This window comes from Giraffa tippelskirchi, chromosome 11, assembly GCF_054371585.1.
Source record: "Giraffa tippelskirchi isolate mGirTip1 chromosome 11, T2T-mGirTip1v1.2.pri, whole genome shotgun sequence".
Taxonomy (NCBI): Eukaryota; Metazoa; Chordata; class Mammalia; order Artiodactyla; family Giraffidae; genus Giraffa; species Giraffa tippelskirchi.
Genome location: NC_137285.1, coordinates 108,006,450 through 108,029,855, shown reverse-complemented (window position 1 = coordinate 108,029,855; position 23,406 = coordinate 108,006,450). Strand labels below are relative to the sequence as shown.

Here is a 23,406-nt window from a genome sequence, read left to right as displayed (position 1 = left end):
TTAGTGACTAAATACCACCACCAACAAATAAATGCTAGTTGTAAAAGACCTCAAGGATTGAACAAGCCAAAATTAAACCATCATCCTAATCTATCAGGGCATAGATGAGGCCTCTTGGACCCATCTACGCAGGAAAGACCCATCTGTGCAGGAAAGATGTCCTATTAAAGCCACTTCGAAGAGCGAATGTGACAGTCTGAAGAATTCAGGTAAGTATTTCTTCCCTTAATTAAGCAATTTAGGTCCTGAATGCTGGCCTCATTTCAGAAAAGGAAGATGCAGGGGACTGTTCTAATTCTGCAGCTTCGACCCACAGACTTCCAACCCCTATCTCCCCTTTTTAAGGACAGCTATGCACATCCATCACACAGGAGGACCTGACTTGCAGCTTCCATGCCTGGCATACCCTTGCAGAGCTCAGCGCATCTCCTCCTTGTAACTCTGGCATTAGGAACCAGAGCCCCAGTGATTGGAAGTCAGTGGGAGGCAGAGCTGTAAGTCCATTCTATGGCCTTCCGACCATAGGGTACACCAACCTGTCCCAGCAGGTTGGGTGGAATGATAAAATCAGAAATAAGCTTTGATAAGAGGTTACAGCCAAGTCAGTAAAGAATAAAGGTTTGCCCAGAGGCCAAGTAAGGGAAACTTAGAGCTATCATGTGAAAAAAAAGAAGGAAAAGGAAAGAAAAAAAAACCTTCAATCAAGTTGGCCCTTGCTGATAAAGTTTGCCTAACTCCCTGTGCAGGTGATGTCACTCAAAGAAGCAAGGATCCCAGGCCTTTTGTCCCGGCCTGAGAAATCTGCATGCGAGGAATAAAGAGGGGAGAAGGGCCTGGCCACCCGGCCCTGGCTTCCTTCCAGGCAGAGGTCCAGACTTGGGTGGCCAGCCTCCGAAAACTCCTAGAGCCACTGCCACCTTGTCCTGGCGACCAGGCCTCTTACCAGCAGGCTGCCGGGACCGCTACCTGCGCGCTCTCCGCTCTGCCCTACCCCACCCTCCAGGAGGAAAAGGGATGAGGGAGGACGTACCCCCCCCTTACTCTCAGGCACCCACAGATTCCTGCGCTGCCGTCACCACTGACGAGAACCCAGGTTCCCTGGGGGAACTACTTCCCCTTCTCATTCCAACCTCCCCATCAATGAACACGCAGCAACCCCTACGCTCCCGCTGCTCCTACTCCGGAGGGAGACAGAACCCAGAACGACATCCGGAGCCGAAAGCCGCAGCCGCGGGAGCGCCAGGCTCCCGGCCCCGCCGTCCGTCCCTGCCCTCTCCCAGTCAGCAGTGGATCCTCCAGCCAGGCCGGCGTTCGGGATCCAGAGGGTGCCCGAAGCCTCTGTGGGGCCCCGCCTCCCCCGAGGGCTCAGCGCTGGAGACCTCGGGGAGCCTGGGGAGAGAACGGCTCAGCAACACCCGAGGAGGCCTGGCGCCTGCCACGGTCCCGGGACTCGAACCCGGTGCCCTCGCCCGTAGGCATCCCGCGCCCTTAGGCACGCCTCATCGTAGGCATCGTAGGCATCGTAGTCATGCCCAGCCAGCCCCCGGCCCAGCGCTCGGGCGCAGCGCTCTCCCCTGCACGCCCCTCCCGGAGGAGCCGAGTCCCGGGCCGCCAGCGCGCCCAGCCTGCCCCCAACAGGTCATGGGCAGCGGGGAGCGCGCCGCCCGCCGGGCAGGGGAGGCGAGCCGGAGCGAAGCCGAGGGCCGGCCGCGTGGGGTGGGAGGGGTCGCCGGGGCAGCGAGCTCAGCCACTTACGCGCGGGCTCTGGGGAACCCCATGGACAGCAGCACGTCCAGCGCCGATCCATGCTTGATGGTCCCAGGGCGCTGCTGGCGGTTCCTCCGCGGGGTGACTTTGCTGTACAGCTCCTCTCTCGCAGCCATGCCGAGCGGGCTGGGGTGGCCGTACTGAGCCATGCTCAGCGGCCAGCCATCGCCCGGGAAGGCGCCCGAGCTGGAGGGCCCGGGAGGGCGGAGGGCCAGCCCGGGGCAGGGGAGGGGGGCTCGGGGACCCGGAGCCCGGCGCAGGCGGCGGCGCAGGCGGCGCTCGGAGGTTCCCTGGTGTCGAGACTGACGCTTCCTGGTGAGGCCACCGGAGCCAAAACTGCCCGCGAGCCGCTCTCTGCCTGGCCGGCCGGCCGCCACTCGGGCCCCGGGTGCCCCCTGCTCGGCGCCCGCAGCAGCCCTCTCTCCTCCGCCCCCTTCCTTCTCCTCTCCCAGCAGTCCGGGAATTTGCAATGAGTAATTTTTGAATGGATCAAAAAGGAAAAGGAGCCTTGTGGGCCGGCTCTGCCTCGCCTGTACCCGGGCCCCGCCCCTCTCTTAAAGCGGCAGCACGGCCCGTGACTGCTCCCGGCTGGGCGCAGGCTGTAAAAGTCCAAGTGCTTCTGGGCAGAGAACTGGAACCAGCAAGGGCTGCCTGTGTACGCTGGTTCCGGAGAGTCACTTCCAGCGATCCAGCTTCTCCATGGCTTCCATCCGGAGCCAGCGGGGCCTCAAGACACCAGATGAACCCATTTCAAGTTTCCTGTGGTTCTAGATGGGGTTGTTAGTGGAAATTGGGCAAACTGTTGGATGACATGAATGGACCAGAAGGCCAAGCCATAGCATCCAGATAAAAGGTTTTGCTTCCTAGAGACCGTGCAAGACCCAGAGGATTGTTAATGGCAACTGGAGACCAAGTTCCCATCAGCTGGCCAAGGAACCACGCTGAAGACCTTCTGTGTTTTCCATGATGGACCATGGGATTTCCCAGGCAAGAATGCTGGAGTGGGTTGCCATTTCCTTTTCCAGGCTATCTTCCCAACCCAGGGATCGAACCCAGGTCTCCCGCGTTGCAGAGAGATTCTTAACCATTTGAGCTACCGGGGGAAGCGACAAAGGAGGGAGAGAACTGCAGAAAGAAGAGGAAGGGGAAGATGAAAGGAGGAAGAAGGCGGAAAGGAAGGAAGTGGGATGTGGAGGAGGGTGGGGGAGCAGGAACTGAGAAAGAACACTTTATAATTGTAAGAGGTGTTCGGCGCCGAATGGGTTGATTTTCAATAGCGAATGAGTACCCTGTCAGTAAAAGCATTCAGAGAAAGACTGCTTCATCACTGCTCAGCGGTGACAAGTAAGTTGCATCATGCGTTTGCCTAAACTACTCCCACCTCAAAGAAGGTGGAAGTCCTAGCCACCCTCTCTCCCTACAGCTCCACACCATGAACTTGGCTTGAGGATGTTAAAGCTGTTTCATTCAGAGACAAGTTCATGGTCCTCAGTTAGCTAGGAGGACCCTGCTTGGTGTAATGGAAAAGGCACAGAGTAAACCCTAGCTGCTTTTTTTCAGGTAATGATTATACTACCACCTAACATTTGTTCATTAGGCTCTTGTATGTGTCAATCACTGTGTTCAGGATAATAAATAAATTAACTCATATAATTTTTATGACCCTATGGTGCATGTATAATTATTATCCCAGTTTACATACAAGAAAACAGCCCAGAGAGGTTGAGGAAGATGGTACACATGACACGTCAGAGCCAGAGCTTTTGGTGCCTTGGACAACTTGTTTCTGCCCTCTACAGCCCCAAGTCCTTATCTGTATGCATCATAGTAACTAGCCTTACACAGGGCTGGGCTCTCCAAAAATGTCATTTCCTTCCCTTGCCTGGAGTATGGGGGGAAGGCTGATGACCATCTCTCAAGGAGCAGCTTTTTGATGTTGATTTCTAAAGCATCTAAGGGTTTTTACCAGGGGAAATGACACAGCTTAATTCTCTTAGCCCAGAATATAGTTTTCTAAAAAATATCCAGCAGTGTTTGGAAGTGGGGAGAGAAGGACTACTGGGGCTTAAGCAACAATGTGCATAGTTCTATCTGCTGTTGTGTAAGGGATGGGGAAAAAGTTCATACTTTCTGGGTGGGGGCCTCTGCCTAAGCAGAAGTGTCCCAAAGCCATGCGGAGGGCCTCTCCTGGGCACAGAGCAAAGAGACAAAACTGGGCTGGGGAAACCATATCTAGTGGACTAGCCTCCTTGGGATGTGTTTGGTAAAGGGCACTGGATCTTACCTGATATTCTTAACTTCTTCCAAAACCTTGGGTTGAGAGTTAAATGAGCTGAAACCTAGTCAAGTGATACTGTCTTGTGGAAGCAGTTTGTAAAACCATAAGTATCGATACTACATAAATAACTGAAATTTACTGAAAATTCACTACACATTGATGCTGTTCTTAGCTTCTTGCACAAATAACTTATTAATCCCTTGACATGGCAATAAAGTAGGTACCACCATATTATCACTGGCCACTTTACAAATGAAGATGTTGAAGCAGACAGAGAGCAAGAATCTTGTCCAAGATCACATGGCCGGTAAGTCATTTGAACTCTTAAAATTTGTCCATACAACCACTTACTGCCATTATGATGATGATGAAGAGATGCCAGCCAGTAAAATAACATGTTCAAATAATAACCTTTTTGACTCCTCCTGTCACCAAGCCGAATTTGAGTCGACTCACTAAACGTGTAGCAAAGGCATTCTACTGACACTGGGTTGTGGTAAAAGAAAGTATAATAAGTCCCCTACATACGAATGAGTTCTGCCCCAAGAGTAAGTCCAATTTGTTCGTAAGTCAATAAGGTTAGCCTAGGTACCCAACTAACACAATTGGCTATGTAGTACTGTACTGTAATAGGGGTATAATATTTCTCATATAAATAATACATAAAAACAAACATCAAAAGTAAAATATTTTTAATTTTACAGTTCAGTACCTTGAAAAGTACAGTAGTACACTGGGACTTCTTAGCAGTACCAGCTACATCATTGCTGCTCTTATTCTTGCTTCTGGACATCCTGGGTTTGAAATATACTGTATTACTGTACTCAATACAGTACTATACAGTAAAGCACACAAAAGCACAACCACTTGTAAAGGATACACACACAGGACCTTATACGCCAGACACGTGAACTAACTTACATGATTGGACTTGTGAATGTATGTACATTCGCATCTTTGAAAGTTCTCAACTTGGAGGTTCATATGTAGGGGACTTACTGTATAGTGTTTATTACAAGGTGCCAAGCAAGGGAGTTGGGAGATAAGCCTCAGATCCACTCCAATTTGATCTTTGAATTAGAGCTTTTTGTTTTTGCTTTTTAAGAACAAAAAGACTGGGCTTAATCATCATCTTGTGACATTTCTGTGGCATTTCTCGGAGTCAGGATGTCTCTGTTTTACAATTCTCTGACCAGGTGGTCCATGGCTTGGGGGGCTTGTTAGCTCATCTTGCCCTGGAGAAACCCGAATTTGTTTGTTAGTGATGATATCTAATGATACAACAGCAATTTTATCAACACCGATGTTATCAATAACAGCAATTTTAGTCATCTGACTCTGGTTGACTAGGGTTCGGTTAGCCCAAGACTGAGGTCGGAGGAGCGAGAAAGGGAATAAAGTTTTGTATAGAGAAATTAGTCATAAACTTGGTAAGGGATGGAGAAAGCAATAGCAACCCACTCCAGTATTCTTGCCTGGAGAATCCCATGGACAGAGGAGCCTGGCGGGCTACAGTCCATGGGGTCACAAAGAGTCAGACACGACTGAGCGACTAACCCTACTACTACTACTTGGTAAGGGAACTTGATTTTATGGAGACTCAGTTTCCCTCCTCTGTCCCTTGACACAGAATTGTGGATCTCTGTTTCCTCTCAAAAAATTGAACAGTTTTCCTCCCTCCTCTATGCAAACTGTGAGAGGAAATGATGGGTATAAAAATAGTTTTAGGTAGCCTGGGAAAAACACTGTTGAAAACCAGATACCTTAGATGCGGACAGCTGCGTTTGGGGCACTTTTACTAACCTCTCCATCCGACTACCTCACCCTTCAGCCAAGGGCCAGCCATCATTTTATTTAAGATGGCTGCCCTCAGTTCTGCACAGAGGAAGGTGCTCGCAATTAAGATGCATTGTGCTTTAATTGTATGGACTTTGAAAGCTAGGGAAGGCTTTATAAAAGTCCGTATTGTTATATCACAAAGAGAAGAGGAATGACTATTCATTAGACAGGGTATCTGACAGCAGTGGGAGGTGGGAGGGGCCCTCGCATGGTGAGGAAGCTGACACATCAGCTTCAAGCTCCTTCAGAAGGGAAGCAAGTTGTCAGTTTCCCCTGTATCCACAGGTTGAGTCAGAATCCACCCTGAACCACAAACCTCTCTCTTTTTTTTCCCTAAGTCATGCCATGTGGCCTGTGGGATCTTAGTTCCGCAACCAGGGATCGAACCCAGGCCCTGTGCAGCAAAAGCCGTGAGTCTTAACCACTGAACCTCCAGGTGCATGTATGTGTGCTAAGTCACTTCAGTTGTGTCTGGCTGTGCAACTCTATGGCCTGTAGCCTGCCAGGCTCCTCTGTCCATAGGATTCTCCAGGCAAGAATACTGGAGTGGGTTGACATGCCCTCCTCCAGGGGATCTTCCCAACCCAGGGATTGAACCCACATCTCTTTTGTCTCCTGCATTGGCAGGCAGGTTCTTTACCTCTAGTGCCACCTGGGAAGGCCCGGAACTCCAGGTAAGTTCCCACAAACCCTTCTGTTCTTGGTGTGGCAGCTCTTCCGACATGGCCAGAAGGATGCCAGGATAGGCCCAGTTACTAATAACTGGGCTCATAATTTCTGAAAGCAAGTCCTGTGTCTTTCCCTTCTGCTTCTCTCTGCCCTTGAGAAAAGATCACGCTATCCCTTCAAGCACAGGCAGTAAAATCTGCAGAATGTCTCTGGTCCTCAGAGTTGGGATGTCGAATTGCTGGGATGCCACTGGCACCTAGAGGTCAAGGGCATTCTTCATGATCAGAAGATTTTGACACTATCTGGTAAGGAAAGAAAAGAAGCACCAGAGGAAGGTTCCAGAACTGGGAGTCAAGCTGTTACTTAGATATGTTCTCTGTCCCTCTCTGGGCCTCTTTCTCATCTGCCAAATGAGGGCTTCACTTAAGCTGCGGGTTCCCAGGGCTTTGCCCAGGGACCCTCAGGGACTCTTGTGGGAGGAGGATGGTGTTATCAACTGAAAGTCAGGGTGGGCAAAGCGTGGTGTCCTCTCTGCCCTTCCTCTTTTTGAATTGGGTACATTTGATCAGTTGTATGTCTTGGGGGTTTTATGTAAGGTTTTCTATGGGAAGATGGTTTACAGGATCAAAAAACATTTTGGAAAAGACTGAACTAGATGATCTTTAATGCCCAATTTAGTTCTGAGAGACCATAATTTAATAGGAGAGAAAGCAGAGGGGAATGGAGTGGGATTGGTGAGCAGGGGACAGCGGGCGTGGCAGGGGCAGGGGGGACCCAAGCTAGCTGGAAAGGGAGGGACAGGTGAGGAATAAGGGTGAGGGCAAAGGAGAAAGGTCCACACAGGTCGAATGTTAAGGTGAAACAGACTTTAAAACGTCAAGCTGTTGTATCATAGGATATCGCTTATATGTGGAATTGAAAAAAATGATACAAATGAACTTATTTACAAAACAAAAAGAGACTCACAGACATAGAAAACAAACTTATGTTACCAAAAGGGAAATGGGGTGGGGGAAAGAATAAATTAGGAGGTTAGGGTTAACATACACACACTACTATATATAAAATAGTAAACAACAAGGACCTACTGTATAGCACAAGGATCTCTACTCAATACACTGTAATAACCTATGAGCAAAGAGTATGAAAAGCAAGATATATATACATATATGTATGGATGAATCACTGTGCTGTACATGTGAAACTAACATGATATTGTAAATCAACTATACTTCAATAAAAAAGAAAAAAAGTCACATTATTTCCACCACTAGAGGAAATAATAGTTGTGTGACTTGGTAGAATGCTACAGTGGATATCATATTGCAATGTAAATGTATCAAATCAATATGTTTGTATACTTTAAATATATGCTATATGTTAATTATATCTCAATTAAAAATAAAATTTAAATTTAAAAGAGTCATATCATTTCTACTGTGTCCCAAAGCACAGTTACAATAGCTCGAAGGACCTGAAGATTGTGACCACTTCACAGTCTTGAATTTGCCTATAGGACTTGGCACGATGCTTATACTTGCACAATTATCAATGGGTTGTTGAATCTGTGAAGCCATGTTATATGGTAGGAAAAAGTAAGACTGAAACAAAGTTTGGAGCATCACTCCAAACCCAACAAAAATCTTATATTTTTCTCATATGTTGAAAAAATTAAGATCTCTCCCTCAATTGCAAAAGGAAAAGAAAGCGCAGGGAGTCTGTTTTTACTTCTTTTCATCCATCTCTGAACAATAATCCCAGTGGGTCTATTTTGGAATCCTCACAGGAGATACTCCATTGTCTGTGCTTCCTCCTTGGAAAAGCCTCATCCCAATTGTCACTGCTGAGGGCTCTGTGTCCCTGACTTGCCACGTGACAATAGGAGTGTTAGGAAATAAACAGTACAAGTTTAAAAAAAAGCTTATTCCTCTTCTCACACAACTTCTCTTTTTGTATACAAAAGGAAATGTACAGGACTTCCCTGGTGGTCCAGTGGTTAAGACTTGACACTACCAGTGCCAGAGGGATGGGTTCAAACCCTGGTTGGGGAAGTTCTTCATGCCATGTGGGACATCCAAAAAAAAAGAAATGTATAGGCAACATGCAAATGTACAGGTTTCCCTGGTGGCTCAGTGGTTAAGAATCTGGCAGCAATGCAGGAGATGTGGGTTTGATCCTTGGGTCAGAAAGATCCCCTGGAGAAGGAAACAGCAACCCATTCCAGTATTCTTGCCTGGAGAATCCACGGACAGAGGAGCTTGGTGGGTTACAGTCCATGGGGTTGCAAAGAGTCGGACACGACTGAGAAACTCACACAGGCAACATAAGGGGGAAATTTTATTTATAAGAAATAGAATAAAATTAAGTAGCTATAAAAACCTAGGTATGTGGAAACAAAAACAACAACAACAAACCAAGCAAAAATAACCTTCAAGCCCTAAAAAAGTGGAAACAACAATCATGGATCAAAATACTTGGAAAAATAATTTTTACCATTTAAAAATTCAGAATGGTTTCAGAGGTTACAAGATAAAATTTTTGAATATTTCTGTTTAAAAATGGAAGTTTAAAACTTCATAGAGGGAGGGAGGTGGGTGGGGGGTCCAGGAGGGGGAACACATGTAAACCCATGGCTGATTCATGTCAATGTATGGCAAAAACTATTACAATATTGTAAAGTAATTAGCCCCCAACTAAAATAAATAAATTTATAAAAAAAAAAAAAAAAAAAACTTCATAGAGTGCATTTTAAGGAATCTTTGTGGGGTTGTATACACTGATGTTAGATATATTTCCAAATCATGCATAATACATAATGTCAACATAAATAACTTATGACCTATACAAATAGGGGAAGTTTTGTAATGGCAGGCCATCAGTAGAATAATACTCTGGCAAGTTAGCTATTTCTTCCATCTTCATTCTGCAAATTAAAATATTAAAAGTGCCAGCTGCTGCCTCCCCATCCAGTTGCCTGCCCCATCATCTCCCCAGCCACCCTAGAAAGTGTTTAGCTATATTTTATGACACTTTCCCTTCTAGGATTTTGTGAAGGTTTGGGAATGTAAGATAATTTACCTCTGTTTTCTCATCTTTAAAATGGAATTGTGAATATGAACATACCAAAGTGACACATGCTTGCTGAATGAAGCCTTAATGAAACTGTTTATCCCTGTGTCCTACTCACCTTCCTATTCTCATGACATTTGTGCAGTTTCTTTGTTTCATTAGAATTTAGGACTGTATAATTAGATTAACCATAATCCATGGTCCATATGTGGCTCAATTTTAGCCACCTTGCTACATATTTAATCAGTTCATTTTTAATAATACAATCAGTTCAGTTCAGTCGCTCAGTCATTTCCGACTTTTTGCGTCCCCATGGACTGCAGCACTCCAGGCTTCCCTGTTTATCACCAACTCCTGGAAGTTGCTCAAACTCATGTCCATCGCTTTGGTGATCCTATCCATAATTACCCACAAAACTTTCACCTGAAACAAAAGTTAGAACCTTGACAGTAACTAATATCTTACCAAATGACCACGCCCTGCTCCAACAAGCTTATTCCTTGCCTTCCCGTACTCTAAGTGGCTTCATCCTATATTCTATATTCATCATTCCCTTCTTTTCCTTTTCATATAATTTTATTGAATCTATGAAAGTGACAGTGAAAGTTGCTCAGTCGTGTCCAACTCTTTGCAACCCCATGGACATCTAGGTTGCTTCCATGTCCTAGCTATTGTAAACACCACTCTTTATAAATCTCCAATCGTATGTGTGCAAGAATTACCCTTGGGCTACAGCCTGCCAGGCTCCTCTGTCCATGGAATTCTCCAGGCAAGAATACTGGAGTGGATAGCCATTTCCTTCTCCAGGGGAGCTTCCTGACCCAGGGATCACACCCAGGTCTCCTGCACTGCAGTCAGATTCTTTACCATCTGAGCCACCAGGGAAAACCAATTCTAGGAGTAGAAGCTGGGCCACTTTCTACTTAGAAAATAATACAAAACTGTTTTCGAAAGTAGTTACACCAATTTATATTCCCATCACCAGCACATAAGAGATTTCTTTGCATTGTGGTTGCCTGTGGCTACATAATTATTCTATATTCCAGATTATCCTACAAACCACTTGAGGTAATATAGTCAGAGTTCAAGTGTATGGGCTCTGTGTTTGACTTCCACTTTCTTCCTTATAAGCCATGTAACCTTGAACAAATTCATCCATTCAACAATTATTCACTGAGTACCTACTATGTATGTGCTGAAGACAAAGTCCCTCTTCCTAAGGATCCTACATTCTAGTGGGAAGTAACAGATAGTCAGTGAGTAAATGTAAATTCCATACAATGATGAGTGCTATAAAGAAGGAAAACAGAGTGATGTGCTTAGAAGAAACTGAGGGTGGGAAACTCCTCTAGCAAAAGCGAGTTGGGAAGGTCACCTGTGTGGAGGTGACCTCAGAGCTAAGATATGAATGATCAGAGGGAGGCAGCCAAACGAAGAGGTGGAGGGGGGAGACTTGCAGTCAGTGAGCACAGAAAATGCAAACCCTTCTAAAGGTGAAAATACTCAAAGGCACATAAAAGAGGCTGGAGAAGCTGAAGCACAGGGAAGGAGGGGAGAATGAAGACCTGCAGTGGGTTTGCAGAGCCAGTTCAGGCTTCTAGGGCAGAGCTCATTGTTTCAGGAATACCTGGAACCATTCGTCAAATCATTATTAGCAGGAAATCAGCCATGGTGGGAGTGTTTACACCATGGAAATTGGCAAATGCTTCCCCAGGGCTTCTTCCCCGTGGCCCTGAGAGTCAGGGAGTAGGGTGAGGTGGGGGAGGGGAAAAGACAACTGAACATATACAGTTAAGGAGTTGCTTCACCTCTCAGCACCAAATCTCAAAGGGTCACCATGAGAATTAAATGAGTTGGTTCATCTAAAGCACAGGGCGGAGGAAGAGTGCTCAGTGACCACAGAGCACTTGCCTGCTCCTGCCAATTTTCCTACTCCTTCTCCAGCTTCCCTACCCTGCAACCATCTGGTCATGATGCTCCTAGGAGGGAAAAGAATAAACATATGTTGAGTGGCCACTATAGGCTAGGACTCGCACATGTTGTTACTTCACACCATCAGCAATACTGTCAGGGAGATAACTACATGGGAAATTTACTGATAAACCTATTGAGGTTCAGAGAGGTTGGGTAACATGCCAAAGGTCTCATAGCTGCTAAACAGTGAACTGGCATTGAAAACTAAGACATCAGTGGGACTTCCCTAGTGGTCCAGTGGCTAAGACTATGTGCTCAAATGTAGGGGGCCCAAGTTCAATTACTGGTCGATTCCTTATCTAGTTCTAGGGAACTAGATCTTGTATGCTGCAACTGAAGATTCTGCATCCTACAATAAAGATCAAAGATCCTGGCACAGCCAAATAAAATAAATAAATATTTTCTTTAAAAAAAGAAAAAAAGATGGATTTCCTTGGTGGCTCAGTGGTAAAGGATCCGCCTGCCAATGTAGGAGAGACGGGTTCAGTCCCTGGTTGGGGAAGATCCCACATGCTGTGAAGCAACTAAGCTCATGTGCTACAACTACTGAGCCTGTGCTCTAGAGCCCATGTGCTGCAACCACTGAGCCCACATACCGCCAACTACTGAAGCCTGTGTGTCCTAGAGCCCGTGCTCTGCAACAAGAGAAGCCACTGAAATGAGAAGCCTGCACACCACAACTAGAGAAAAGCCTGCACAGCAATGAAGACCCAGTACAGCCAAAATAATAAATAAATAAAATTATAAAAAAATAAAAGCAACTGGTATCTCCATGTAAAAGAAAAAAGAAAAATAAGACATCAGAATCTAGCTTCAGGGCATATTACAATTAACCTTAATTCATTAATATCAATTAAAACATTTTAATAGGCAACTCATTTGAGGGGATAATTTATTTGGATATACTACTAAATGAACCACAGACTTCCTTGAGACTGTTGGAAGATGTGTGAGTAAAAGGGGTTGCAGCAGATCTGGGATTGAAATAACCTTTGCTAAACTCATCATCAGGTGACTAACAAGTAAAAGACAAAATTTTTCCTTTCAGTAGTTCTTTCCTTCTACAGTAAGTGGCCACCTACTATATGCAATGGGCTCAAAGACAGGGGTGGGTTCAAGGTTTGCCAAGTGGGAGACAGGCATGATTAGACCCTAAGAAAACAGGATGATTGAGAGACAGAGGTTTCCTTAAGTTGTGACAGGGGCCAAATGGTGGAAAGGTGGGTGGGAAAGCTTCCCAGAGAATGTGATGTCTGAGCTGGACGTTGAAAAATGAATGAAGGTACATCAGAAGTGGAATGGGAAAGTAGGGGTGGGATGAGGCTGAGTAGAAACAGAAGGAAAGAAAGGATGTTCTAGGCTGAGAAAACGCCAAGGGCAAAGGCCAAAGATGGGAGAGATCTGGTCATTTTGAAAGATCATCTTGGAAGACTGGCATGGCAGAAGCACAGGGCTTGGAGGAAATGGAGGAGATTCAGATAATAGATTAGGGTTGGAGAATTTGGGTTACTGCAGAACCAGACTTCTTTATAGGTAATATTTCCCTGGCTAATGTAAGCCCAGCTTTGATACCCTATTGGGAAATTCGTCACCACCCAATGACTGGATGAATAATACAAAACCACTTAGAAACCGTGGAGCTATGGTCTGAAATTTTATGTTCTCCCAAAATTAATATGTTGAGATCCTAATCTGTAAGGTGATGGGATTAGGAGGAGGGGCTTTGGGGAGGTGATTAGGTCATGAGGGTTGAGCCCTTATGAATGGGATTAGTGCCCTTATAAAAGAGACCCCAGAGAGCTCCCTTGCCCCTTCCAACATGTGAGGACACTGCGAAGGCTGCAGCCCAGAAGAAGACTCTCACTTGACCATGCTGACATCCTGATCTGGACCTCGAGCCCCCAGCACAATGAAAAGTAAATTTCTATTGTTTATAAGCCACCAGTATATGGTATTTTGTTACAGCAGCTCAAACAAATGAAGACACAAGGAAAATCAGCATGACATCTCAAAATGCTACTCATTCTTCAAGCTCAATCAAAGTACTGAAATTTCCAAGAAGTCTTCTTAGGCCCCCAGCTTCTGAAACTCAGAGCACATTTCAAACTTAAAATCTCATGGATAATTTACAATATCCTTCCCTTTCTTGTCCTTCACTTTTTCATTCTATTTAATTGTAAATACTTTATAAAATACAGAAGCAATACAGTGAGGTATTTTTTTATCGTAAAATTAATGTCAATCGGATAAAGAAGGAAAAACAATCACTTCAGACAGAAGTGATCAACAGTTACATTTTCTTCCATTGATTTTTAGTAAAATAAATGATCAATGCTCAGGCCTAGGCAAATTAGTTATAAATTACTTGAGAGTGGAGATTGCTCACTATCGTTATATCCTTTTTTTAAAATATTTATTTATTTATTTGGCTATGCTGAGTCTTAGTTGTGGCATGCAGGATCTTTAGTTGTGGTATGTGAACTCTCAGTCGTGACATGCAGACATTATATATTTTTACCTCCCATGTGAACTTGTTAAATGTTTGTCATTGATGGAGACAATTCTCAATGAATTAAGAGCTCCCAGCTAGTTGGGAGCATGGTATAAGCCTGAAGAGTCTGTTAAGATAGATTTGCTTGAAAATTTGTGCCCTGAGTGAGCAGTGTTGCAAAAAAGCCCAGAAGAGAAGATGACACAGTCAGCCTTGTCATCTTCAAAATTACAGGACAAGTCTTTCCACACGTGTGGCTCTTTAGAGCAGAGACCATCAGTGCTGGCTAGTCTTGTGGGGATTCTGGATCCATCCCCGGGGGTGGGTGACCAGACTATCACCTGAAAAATAAAAGCAAAATGAATACAGCAAGGAACAGACCACCCTCTTTCCCTCTCTTTCTTCCTAAAGTCCCCTGAGCAAAACAGATTATCCATCTCCTGAGGAATCTGAATGTTGTTCATTTCTGCGGCTGCTATGAAAAATTATCACACTCTGGGTGGCTTAAAACAAAAGAAATGTATTTTCTCACGGTTCTAGAGGCCAGAAGTCCTGAGTCAGAGTCACTGGGCTGAAATCAAGGTGTCAGCAGGGCTGTAACCCTCCCAGATCCTTTAGGGGAGAATCCATTCCCTGCCTCTTCCGTCTTCTGGTGGCTCCTGGCATTTTTTGGCTTGTGGCTGCATCCTTCTGGTCTTGAAGGCAGCGTCTTCAAATCTCTCTCAGCTTTGCCTTCATATCACCTTCTCCTCTTAAGTGTCTGTCTGAAAACTCCTCTTTCCTCTCCCTTATAACGATCCTTGTGATTGTATTCAGGGCCCACCTGGAAAATGCAGGCTAATATCTCCATCTCAAAACCCTTAATTTCATTCCATCTGTGAAACCTCTTATTTTCCTTGCAAAGACACATTTTACAGGTTCTAGAGATGAGGACCTGATACCTTTGGGTGGCCATTATTTAGTCCTCCTACACGACTAGCTCTTAGAGCAATTCATTGTGAGGCTGGATGAACTTCAAGGTTCAAAAGAAGCTTTTTGAGGGGGACTTTCCTGGTGGTATAGTGGTTAAGAATCTGCCTTCCAATGCAGGGGACATGGGTTCGATTCCTGGTTGAGGAACTAAGCTTGCCGGCCCCAAGAGAGAAGCCTGCATGCCACAATAAAGAGCCACCACAGCCAAAATAAAGAGAAAAAAGTAAAAAGAGAGAGACAGAGAAGCTTTTTCAACTGCATGATTTGGGTTAATGAGAGCAGACATAATGGGGAGGGGCAGGAAACGAGTAAGAAAGTCATACTTTCCCAATCCCTTTGGAAAAGGCCCCTGTCCTCAATTTATGTAGTTTCCCCTGCCTGAAGCTCTTCCTTCCCCTGATCTCTTCGGAGGGTACTTACCTGAGCTCACCGGCCTGCCTTGTGCACACTGCATCAGTGAAATCTGCAATCCACTTCGTCCTCCGTTTCCCTTTTATCATAGCACTAAGCACGGGGAAAGGCATTTCATACACTTAATGCTTACCTCCAGGGGACAGTGTGACCTCCATAAGGCTCAATGTGCCTTACTCAGAGCTGTGCTCTCAGTAGGCACTTAATAAATGCTCTTGAATTGACTTGAGTTGCATTACAGTTGAGATGAGAGATGCCCTGATAGCACATGTGCAATTGCATTTCCTCACTTCCTTGATCTTGAGACCAGGGCTAAGAAACTCTCTCTCCCACCCCACTGGCTGAACTGGCTCAGAGCCCTTACCTGAACCTCACCTCTCTCTCCTTCAGTTTCCTTGGTGATTAGACAGATCCTAGTCCACATCTCCAATTCATGCTGTGAGTAAGCTCAAAGCAAGTCTCCTTAAAGCCATCCTTATGGAAAAGTCTGTCTAAGGACCACACACCAGAAGTGGAGCCCCTGTGACCAGAGGCTTGTAGGGGTTATAGAGGGAAGAATGGCCTTCTTTGAATAGGTGGCCTGAACCAGGAAGAGAGGTGATATTTATGCAAACCTCCAATGTTCAGTGGAAGGATGGTTTGAGAAACGTGTCTTTTCTAAAAAATATTTTATTTATTTATTTAGCTGCACCAGGTCTGAATTGTAGCACTCAGGATCTTTGATCTTCGTTGTGGCATGCGGGATCTTTAGTTGCAGCATGTGGGATCTGGTTCCCTGACCAGGGATGGAACCCCGAGCCTCCTGCATTCGGAGCATGGAGTCTTAGCCACTGGACCACCAGGGAAGTCCTGGGAAACATACATCTTTATATGACATGTGACTCTGTTTTTTTAGGCCCTGGCTTTGACATTAGTCACTGCACCACCACCACCACCACCCCCATCTAGCTACTTGTGGGTGCTCCTGGGGCTGTGTCCAGCATGAGTGTGGATGGAGCCTGCAGACCAATCCTAGAAGTTTCCTCATGGCTGGTTCTCTGCTTATTAGTTAGAAGCTCCTGTAAAGAGAAGCCAAGAGAAGAAATGCAAGTGCAAACAGCTCCTTGGTTAAAGACTTTAATTAAAGAACTAGGGACTGAGATACTCTTGAATTTCTAGTATCTATGCTGCTTTCACCCACTGAAAATTTTACCCTCCTCTTCCTGGTAGCTCAGCTGGTAAAGAATCCGCCTGCAATGCCGGAGACCCCAATTTGATTCCTGGGTTGGGAAGATCCGTTGGAGAAGGGATAGGCTACCCACTCCAGTATTCTTGGGCTTCCTTGGTGGCTCAGCTGGTAAAGAATCCACCTACAATGCTGGAGACCTGGGTTCAATCCCTGGGTTGGGAAGATCCCCTAGAGAAGGGAAAGGCTACCCACTCCAGTATTCTGGCCTAGAGAATTCCATGGACTATACAGTCCATAGGGTCGCAAAGAGTCGGACACGACTGAGTGACTTTCACTTTCACTTCCTCTTTAGTAATAGTGTTCCAGTAGCTCTTTACAATTTTCAAGCACTTTTAGGCATAATACCTTGTCTAATTATTATTCCCCCCAAGAAAACAAAACAATATAAAGAAGTTACATTACATACATTTTTCTTAGTGACAAAAAAGACTGAGGCTCAGAAAAAATTATTCAATGTAACTATGATAATGGAATGATGCATGAGAGAAAATTGGTGTTTAAACCCAGGTTTTGCAGAAATGAGAGCCATTCTGGTTAATTTTCTTCTGTCTTTCTTGGGCTGGGACCAAAAATGTCTTATGACTTGGCACTCTAAAGTGCAAGGAAAGTTCCTTAAAGTAGTGTAGATCAGTGGTCCCCAACCTTTTTGGCACCAGGGACCAGTTTTATGGAAGACAGTTTTTCCTTGGACCAGGGGATGGGGGATGGTTTCAGGATGATTCAAATGCATTACATTTATTGTGCACTTTATTTCTATTATTGCATTGGCTCCACCTCAGATCACCAGGCATTAGATCCTGGAGGCTAGGAACCTCTGGTGTAGATAACTCTCTCAGGTGAGGCCAAGTGAAGGCGTCGATCACCCCTCAGCCTCAGAAGGGCATCAAAGACAGAGATTTTTCCCAGGAGGAAGGTTTAAGCATCCTCTGGGGTCATGACGTATTGCTATTGACTGTCATAATGTCTGAGTAATCCCAGGCCTGGTTAGCAGCAGTCTAGAAATTTGATTTAAAATTGCATCTTAAAATTGTAGTTTAAAGCACTCCCAGCATATAGATTTTGATTTCCAAGTACCATTTCCTACTAAAAAGAGGCAGGCCTCCATGGAGAGATGCTGATTCCAGGTCACAAGCAGGGAAAGTACAAAGTTGGCTTGGCACATCTCATGTCACAAAGCTTGAACTGTCCCCAAATGAATGGGATTGTATGAAGAGTATAAGGAGTCAGATTGAAGGAGCTCCCATAGCTAAATCCAATTTGAACATTCCCCTTCCCTGCCCTCAAATGATGATACTGGATTATAGCAGGCAAATAAAACCCATAAATCCATAGTGATACTTTCAAAGATAAAAAGAAGAGGGGAAAAGGGAGGGGGAAGAAAAAACAGTTTTTCACAAAACAATGCTGACAAATGAGTGAAGGAACAATGATAGAATTAGAAAAATCACCATTTTGCAACCTTCAGTGTAATAATGGGAGATTCTATTAAGAATCACTAATAGATGTTAAAGTTGGGTAAAAGACTTCCCAGGTGGCACAGTGGTAAAGACTCTGCCTGCCAATGCAGGAGACGCAAGAGACATGGGTTTGATTGCTGGGTTGGGAAGATCCCCTGGTGGAGGAAATGGCAACCCACTCCAGTATTCTTGCCTGGAAAATTCCACGGACAGACGAGCAAGGTAGGCTACAGTCCATGGGGTTGCAAAAAGTCGGACTCAACTGAGCACACAACCTCACATTCGCTGTGTAAAAAGGTTGTTGGGGAGTAGGATATATTCACAGTGTTTCAAAGTGTCACCCATACCTTATTTATTAATTCACAAAAGGAGAAAAGAGAGACCTTGTGGTCTCTGCCTTAACCAAGAGTTAGACCTTGGCATTGCCAACCACGGAGTGACTGACTTGTGACTCCTGAGATGAGAATCAGTGGGTGGTACACATCACAGCCTATGTGATGCTCTTGTCAGAAATGTCACCTGAATCTAATCCCATGGAAACAGTCATTCATCCAGAGCATGAGACATTCTGCAGGACAAGTAGCCGAGGCTTATTAAAGATCCTAGCACCATGAAGATCAGAATGAGAAGGTAGTGTGCTCTACATGGGGAAAAAGTAGAGAGACAGAACAGTCACATGCAATACTTAGACCTTGATTGGATCCTGGATCCAAAAAATATGCTATGAAAGGACATTTAAATTTGTATTTATTTATTTTTTGGCTGCACTGGGTCTTGGTTACTGCGCTGGAGCTTTTCTCTAGTTGCAGCAAGCGGGGGTTACTCTCTAGTTATGATATGTGGGCTTTTCATTGCAGTGGCTTCTCTTGTTGTGAAGAGCCTTTAGGGTGTGTGGGCTTCAGTAGTTGCAGCTCATGAGCTCTAGAGTGCAGGCTCAGTAGTTGTGGCACATGGGTTTAGTTGACCAGTGGTGTGTGAAATCTTTCTGGACCAGGGATTGAACCTCATGTCCTCTGCATTGGCAGGTGGATTCTTCACCATTGGACTACCAGGGAAGTCCTAAAAGAATATTTTGAGACAATTTGGGAAATTTGAATATGGACTCAATGTTGTCTGCTGTTATTATATTAATATTGATTTTCCTAAGTGTGATATGAAGGAGAATGTTCTTGTTCATGGGAGATGCAAGCTTAAAATTCTGAGTAAGGTGTCATGGAATGGGAAGTGTACTTTTGGATGATATGGCTAAAGGAAGGGTTTGTATAAATGTATAGAGAGCTGGACTTAAGGAATTGCTGTTAAGCCTGTCACATTACAAAGGACTTTGGGTTTCTGTCTGATAGTAGTGATGCATTTACAAGAAAGCTGGCAAACCTGAGCAGGGGATGGTCCGATGGCCTTGGAGCAGAGTTAGCACAGCTAGAGATGAAATGGGAGATGCAGGCCTTCTTTCAACAAAGAATCTCCAGCACAAGCAGCAAGAGCCCCAAGGCCCATAAATCCACACATCTAGCAAGTAATTACCCGTGAAGAGTATCAACGTCATTGGCCTTTGAAATCTAAGTAAAGTAGTTCAGGAAGCTCACAAAGCAAATTTTTTTGTAAATAACAGTTCTCAAGTCCTTCCCTGGGGACTGCTACTCCCTGAAATGGGGTTGCCTCACCCCCAACACCAGCCTTGTTACACACCACCCACATTAAAGCTAGTGTTTTTTAATCTTTGTTTAGAGAAAGGAATGCTGTAGGTATCTGCAATACTATTTCCGGTCCCCTCTGTTTTTAAGAATGTCACCATCCCTCGCCTCCTGTGACTAATACACACTGTCCCTCAGAGCCAATCCACTTCCCCTTTTAGAAAGTGGCTACTGGTAAAATTGCTAACAAGTGCTTCTCTGAGCATTTCTGGAAAAACTTCTGGGAAGCTGAGTGATACTTGACTAGAGAGCTGAGCAGGCCACTCCACAAATTGGTGTAATGCTGTGGTTTGTTCCTTATCTGTTCATCTGTTTTGAAAATAATCATTCATTCACTTGTTCAGGATGAGTAACAATCCGAGATGGATAAATAAGCAAGTTGTTGATTTCATTTCCTGCGCATGTCTTCTGTACAGACGGCTGACTGGTAGAGAAAAGCATTCCAAAAATGTTTTGAGCTAACACAGCATAGTTAGGCCAAGTGGGTAATGCCCCAAGACTTACTGCTATGCTGGGGACAGCATTCATTTGGATGTTAGCATTCCAGTCTCTTTGCTTGCAGTATTGATCTTATTCTTTATGTTAGAATCAAATCTTGTGTATGGACTAGTAAATCATTATGAGCCAGGCGATAGTGGAAGGAAACTAAAGTTTACTTAATACCAGCAGCACACCAGGTAGTTTATATGAATTGTTTCATTTATTCCTTTATGTGTATGTGTGTGCTCAGTTGCTCAGTCATGTCCGACTCTTTGCAACCCCATGGACTGTAGCCCACCAGGCTTCTTTGTCCGTGGGTTTTCCCAGGCAAGAATACTGGAGTGGATTGCCATTGCCTTTTCTAGGGGATGTTCTTGACTCAGGCATCGAACCCACGTCTTATACCATTCCTGAAAATAAAGTTTTTATTTTCCTCATTTTACAGATGAGAAATCAAGACTTGGAGAACTGAGAGACTTACCCAAACCATACAGTTAGAAGTTTCAGAAGATGAAATCCACGCTCTGTTTACTCTCTCCAGTCATTTATAGTCAACTCTAGTATTTGTGTGGTAGGTGATAGCCAGCAGATTTTAGTCTGTTAAGTTACTTTTAGCCCCCAATACACATCTGGGCCATCTCCTTCTCATGACCAGCCAGCATATGCTCTTGGGTAATGATCTTCGGTAAAATCTGCGGAGAAGTGTAAGAACATGCATTTTCAGGCCAGATATTAATGAGGCTCACACTGCTACTTGTCTCCAAGAGTCTGAAAAATACAATGGAATCATTCCATTATTCTACACGTCTGTTATGTCATTTATTTCAGTAACTCTCAATCCTCCTGAAATCAGTAGATACTAGAGTGTCACCAATTTTCTTAAGAGATGTTGTAGAAGTTATATATTAATTCTGAAAACAATGAAACAACAGTGACAAAACACCTCTATCCTAAAAACAGTCATCTAGCACTTTTAGGAGACGGCACACAATTGAAAAGTGTGAACATTTGCAGTCAGATACCAAATATCTGAACTCTTTTACCTAGAGGAACTCTGCTACTCTGTGTAAACTTGCAAGATAACCTAAACTCTATAAATTTTCATTTTTGCATACATAAAATAGAGATAAAAGTGATACTAAATTCATAAGGCTGTTGTGATTGTTTCATTAAAGAATGAAAGTCAAATTCAGCACAGAGCCGGGCTCACAGGACAGCTGCTGCTGCTAAGTTGCTTCAGTCGTGTCTGACTCTGTGCGACCCCATAGATGGCAGCCCATCAGGCTCCGCCATCCCTGGGATTCTCCAGGCAAGAACACTGGAGTGGGTTGCTATTTCTTTCTCCAATGCATGAAAGTGAAAAGGGAAAGTGAAGTCGCTCAGTCGTGTCTGACTCTTAGTGACCCCATGGACTGCAGCCTACCAGGCTCCTCCACCCATGGGATTTTCCAGGCAAGAGTACTGGAGTGGTTGCCATTGCTTCTCCACACAGGACAGCCAACAGACTTAAAAGCAACAATAACAAATAAGATGATGTCCAATAGCGGAAGTGATACATGAGGTGAAGGAAATAAAACAGGTGAATGGGAAAGAGAATGAAGGGGAGGAGGGCACCGTGATTGCATGGATGGCGGGGCAAAGTCAAAGCTGAGACTGCGTTCCAGAGGGAAATGGTAGTGGTGTGGGCTTAGAGGGAGAAGACCTGAATTCAAGTTTCTATTCTGTTACTTCTTACCTAGTTCACTGTAGGCAAGTCTGAGCCTCACATTCCTGGCCTGCAAAAAGAAAAAATAAATACCATAGAAAACAGTGAGTCCAAAAGATATATGCACCCCAACATTTACTGCAGCACTATTTAGTGTAGCCAGGACATGGAAGCAACCCAGGTGTCTATCAACAGAAGAATGGATAAAAAAGATGTGAAAATATATACAATGAAATTTTACTCAGCCATAAAAAGGAATGAAACTGTGTCATTTGCAGAGATATGGATGGACCTAGAGACTGTTATATGGAGTGAAGTAAGTCAGAAAGGGAAAAACGAATATCATATATTAATTGCACATATGTGTAATATAGAAAAACGGTACAGAAGAACCTATTTGCAAAGCAGAAATAGAGACACAGAGGTAGAGAACAAATGTATGGATTCCAAGGGGCCAGAGGGGATGTGGGATGAACTGGGATTGACGTACATACACTATTGACACTCTCAATAAAACAGAGAGGGCTTCACCTGTGGCTCAATGGTAAAGAATTTGCCTGCAATGCAGAAGGTGTGGGTTGGATCCCTGGGTTGGGGAGATCTCCTGGAGGAGGGCACGGCAACCCACTTCAGTATTCTTGTCTGGAGAATCCCATGGACAGAAGAGCCTGGCAGGCTGCAGTCCATAGGGTCAAAAGGATATGGACACGACTGAAGTGACTGAGCACGCATGTATGCATAACATGGATAATTAGTGAGAACCCACTGTAGAGAACAAGGAACTCTACTCAATACTCTGTGGTAACCTAGGTGGGAAGGAAGTCCAAAAAAGAGGGGATATATGTATACACATAGCTGATTTACTTTGTTGTACAGCAGAAACTAATATAACATCATAAGACAACCATATTGCAATAAAACATTTTTTTAAAGAAAAAAGAAATGAAAAGCTACTTAAAGGAATGTGAAGATTAAAAGAAGTTAGTGCATACATCTTTGTATGCACATTTGATTTGCATAGATTTGTTTGTATACATTTGATTGCAGGCTATCAAATCCCACTAAAGGTGACTTAGCCCATCACTCTTAAACTGACAATAAAGCATTATATTCATTTATTCATTCACTGTTTCTTCCATTATTTCCTCATTCCTTGTTCAGAGTTGATGAAGTCCTACTAAGAGCCTGCAACAGGGTGGGCATCAGAATAGCCTTCTTCTATGGGGTGCTTTCCAGTTATCACATGAATTGTCTCACAATAGTCTTTGGAAGTTTCAAGTATTGTTGCCATTTGACAGATGAGGAAATTTGTTTGTTGTTCAGTTGCTAAGTTGTGTCCAACTTTTTGTGACCTCATGGACTACAGTAGGCC

The 23,406-nt window shown here is 44.4% G+C and overlaps 1 protein-coding gene across 2 annotated transcripts in view; it reads right to left on the bottom strand.

The window, feature by feature from the left end:
* The window catches only part of UBASH3B (ubiquitin associated and SH3 domain containing B), a 147,612-nt gene extending 145,317 nt beyond the window's left edge, over positions 1-2,295 (bottom strand). For both annotated transcript variants that reach the window (XM_081541334.1, XM_081541333.1), the window contains exon 1: positions 1,756-2,295. In XM_081541334.1, the coding sequence (XP_081397460.1) occupies positions 1,756-1,807 (52 nt within the window). In that variant the 5' untranslated portion in view covers positions 1,808-2,295. The remainder of the gene's footprint in view (positions 1-1,755) is intronic.
* Between the last annotated feature and the right edge of the window lie 21,111 nt (positions 2,296-23,406).